This window comes from Brassica oleracea, chromosome C4, assembly GCF_000695525.1.
Source record: "Brassica oleracea var. oleracea cultivar TO1000 chromosome C4, BOL, whole genome shotgun sequence".
Taxonomy (NCBI): Eukaryota; Viridiplantae; Streptophyta; class Magnoliopsida; order Brassicales; family Brassicaceae; genus Brassica; species Brassica oleracea.
In genome coordinates this window covers 15735077-15738908 of record NC_027751.1, presented here as the reverse complement: position 1 = coordinate 15738908, position 3832 = coordinate 15735077, and the positions used below count along the sequence as shown (strand labels likewise).

General features: G+C 31.0%; 1 protein-coding gene across 1 annotated transcript; it reads left to right on the top strand.

The window, feature by feature from the left end:
* Positions 1 to 613: 613 nt before the first annotated feature.
* On the top strand, positions 614 to 2040 carry LOC106340979 (uncharacterized protein At3g50808-like). Its single transcript, XM_013779798.1, has 4 exons — positions 614 to 698; positions 815 to 995; positions 1083 to 1325; positions 1688 to 2040. The coding sequence occupies exons 2-4, from the start codon at positions 825 to 827 to the stop codon at positions 1838 to 1840; spliced, it is 567 nt and encodes a 188-aa protein (XP_013635252.1). The 5' UTR covers positions 614 to 698; positions 815 to 824; the 3' UTR covers positions 1841 to 2040.
* Positions 2041 to 3832: the final 1792 nt, after the last annotated feature.

Below are 3832 nucleotides of genomic sequence, written 5' to 3'. Positions count from 1 at the left end.
TCACTGCAATACTGCATCATTTAAATAAATTTTTAAATTTTATATAAACTTCTAAAACTTACTATCAAAAGTTCTTAAATTTGTCATATAATAATCATGATTTTGTTATCTATATCTATGTTAGTTTTTAGTTTATTGCTTTTTAGTTATCTACTTATTTATATATTAAGCTTTCTGTAATATCATTATAATATTTTGTAGTGAAATTTAGTTCTATATTAAAACTAGTTATTGCAAAAGTCCAATTTGGGACAAAATTTGATCTTTTCTGAATTAAATGAACTATCTTATTTAACTAAAAATGTTACATGTATATCATTTTTGTGGAAAGAAGAGATAATTTTTTAAGCATGGCATTAGACTCATATCGTAATGTTTCAATCCAACTGTTTAAAATCAACTTTAACCTAAAATAGTCTCTATCCTTTCTCTCCTCTCCCCAAAAACTACTAGTTTTAAATATATATATATATGTATAAATATAAATAAGCAAAAGATGCAGAATATCTGCCACTCCTAAATAAGAAGAAATAAAAAAAATCTTCATTTACCAATAATATTATAAAATTATATCTTTTTCTCTCTTTTAGTCTTAAAATCTGATTTTCCTGCTCTTGTCTCTAAAACAGTTAATCTACCATCTCTCTTTCTCTCTCTCCCTCTCCCTCTTTTATTATCTCCTGATCATCTTCCTTAAGGTAATTCAAATGGCACGAGTATATATATGTTCTTCGTTATTACATTGTTCATAGAATGTTGTCTGGATCTTCCCTTTTAATTTTTAACCCATTTTTTATTTGAATAACGTAAACAGGAGAGATAAAATGGAGCCGAAATGGCTGGAAGCTCTCTTAAGAACAAACTACTTCAACATTTGTCCTCGACACTGCGAGACACCACGAAATGAATGCAACATGTTCTGTCTCTCTTGTCAAAACGCTGCGTTTTGCATCTACTGCCGAACCTCCCTCCACATTGATCATCCCGTCCTTCAGGTTCACCACATTGCATACAGCATACATATATCACTATTCAACCTTCAGCATTGTTTTTTAATCATTGAGCTAACGATGATTCTACAGATAAGAAGATCGTCGTATCATAATGTGGTTAGAGTATCGGAGATAGAGAAGGCATTGGACATAAGAGGAGTACAAAATTATGTCATCAATAGCGCGAGGGTTCTCTTCTTGAACGAGAGACCTCAGCCTAAGAATTCTTCTCATGGCGCCACGTCATCCACCACCAAAATCATTTCCTACTTCTGCGAGACTTGTTGCAGAACGCTTCTTGATCCAGCTCGCTTCTGTTCCTTGGGTTGCAAGGTATGTTTACCAACAATTTGCTGTATATTCACAAATCTTATTTTATAACCGGGTAAATCATGAACCGGAAAACCTATCAATTGTCACATCTATAAAAAACGGGATGCATAGTTATCATTTTTTTTGCGTCTCTAGAGGCCAATACAGAATCAAAAAATGTAACTGACACTCTACCAACTAGAATACAACTACTAATGTTTTAAAATTTCTTTGTTGAGTCGGGAATGAGATATGATATAACGTTTAATTACTGGTGTGGTAAATTAATTGATTGAGCATATTAGACAACGTATCTTAAGATACATATGTATACGTTACATTTTGAATAAGGTAAATGTATAATATGATCATAAAAATGTAAGGCTGAAGGAATGAGGAAGAATAAGGAAGAGGAAGAAGAGAGATTGCGTAAAGAAAGACAACAAGAAACGCACAAAGGCACGCATCCTCCAACTCATACTTCTAATTCTAGGCGACGTAAAGGCACTCCTCATAGAGCTCCTTTTGCTTCCTAATTAAATCAAATCTTTTTCGAGAAATTAGAAAAAAATAAACTTTCCTTTGATTTATCTAATACAATTAAATGGTCCACCCAAATTAGCATAATATATGCGTATTGGGTGGGTGTTTATATATTTTTCACCAATTTGTACAAAGTCCAGCTCACTTCTCACAATCATCTCACATGGGAACAACAATTTGTATAAAATAAAATCGTAAATTTACCTTTTTGTCAACATTTTTATTTACCATATTTAGAGGATGAGTAAATTTGATACACTAGTTTATAATCCATCCTTGGTCTTTACTTTAAAGAGGATTATAAAAATGGAGAGTTAAACCTAGTAACTCTTTGCTAAAGGAAGGAATAACACGAAAATCAGGCAAACCAACTAGCTAGACTATTAGATAGGAGAATGTCGGTGAACCGGAGATATTTGTATTATTTATGTCTGGAATAAAATTACTAATGAATGTGGTAGTTTGAAGTTACCTGTCACTATTTCGGTAGCTACTAATTTTACTTTAGGCTAAATTTTGTTAACTTGTATGTTTTATAGAAGAGTCGGTATTTGTGGGGTTTGCGGCTCAATAATTGTTTATTTAAAAAGCTGGTAAGAGGGACATGAATGTGTATATGTTTTGTATAGACCCATGAAATGTCTAGCTGCTTGTTTCTGATCATCAAGATCACCATTATCCTAGAGATTCTAAATGAGTCTTTTTTTTTAATACTTTTTAGTTGTAAAAGTGAACTAAGAGACTGGATTAAAAGATCCGCAAATTGACGTGCTCCATTGCAAATTTCTTATTTAAAGGTTCTTAGAAAAAAAATTTTTTTAATTAAACACCAATTTTATTTTGATTTTTCTTATTAAACTTAAACTTTTTATTAAGTAATACTAGTTTCATTTATACAAGTTTTTAAGACATGTGAATACTAGTACTTACAAAAACATACAAGTTTCTAAAGGAAACGATCGAAGACAAAGTCTATGAGGATGTAGAAACGAACATAGTGGTAGTGATGCTTGAAACGTCTTGTTAGAAGTTATGCCGCAAAACTACTTAAAAGAACGTACCTGACAATTTTTGGTGCTGCTTCATATGCCTTCACCAATTCTTGTAACCTTTCCCTTGTAAGCTAACGGGTGGTTCCCAAAGGATTATCGTAAAATCATGAGAACTAGACACTAATCTTTCAAGAGAGTCTACTTTCCCTTTTGCTTTGATGTATCTTTCAAGTGTAATCTTACCAAACATATAGGGAGAGGATCAGAATCAGGCTAAAAAAGAAGAGGCAAAGCCTGTAGAAAATCATCAGAAGCTTATTATTACGACACGCTGGACTCCATCGCCGGCTCTGTGAGGAGATCGCAGTAGGAGTCGTCGACGAAATCGAAGAAGGGAGAGAGACGGGTTTGCTTCTAAACACCCACAACACAACACGTGTCTCAAGACACGGTCTCTTCCTTCCCCTAATTAAGATATGTTTCCTCTTAATTAACCCAACTAGATCTCGACCGCGCGAGTTTTTGTTTTCATTTATTTTTGAATAAATATTTTGTTTTCAATTCTAAATTGATATATATTATAATATATATGTGTCTATCAGTTTTTAAAACATAATAAGTTTACTGTATATTTTTTTCATTGAATAGATTGTTTCAAACTTTCACATGTATTTGTATCTTCTTATATATATATATATATTTTCGGATTATTATTTCATTATTAAAATCGTAACTATATATATAAATATTAGTAAAATATTGTTTTATTGTCATATTCAAAGATATTGTAACATTTCACAAATTTAGAAATTTTTTAAAAAATTAAACTTTTCGCTTCATAGATTTATATTATCGAGTAAATAATTAAACATTATTTTTTGTTTAATTTTTAGAATAAACTGTATAGTTTAAAATTTGTTTTCATTGGTTTAAGGTAGTAAAGATTAATCATTGTTAGATAATATGATTTTTGTTATTTAAAAAAAAATCTTT

Excerpts from the sequence above, each read along its gene's own strand:
- LOC106340979 (XM_013779798.1), top strand. The coding sequence starts at position 825 with ATGGAGCCGAAATGGCTGGAAGCTCTCTTAAGAACAAACTACTTCAAC. Across the intron at positions 996-1,082 it reads TTGATCATCCCGTCCTTCAG|ATAAGAAGATCGTCGTATCA; the intron begins GTTCACCACATT and ends ATGATTCTACAG. Across the intron at positions 1,326-1,687 it reads TCTGTTCCTTGGGTTGCAAG|GCTGAAGGAATGAGGAAGAA; the intron begins GTATGTTTACCA and ends TAAAAATGTAAG.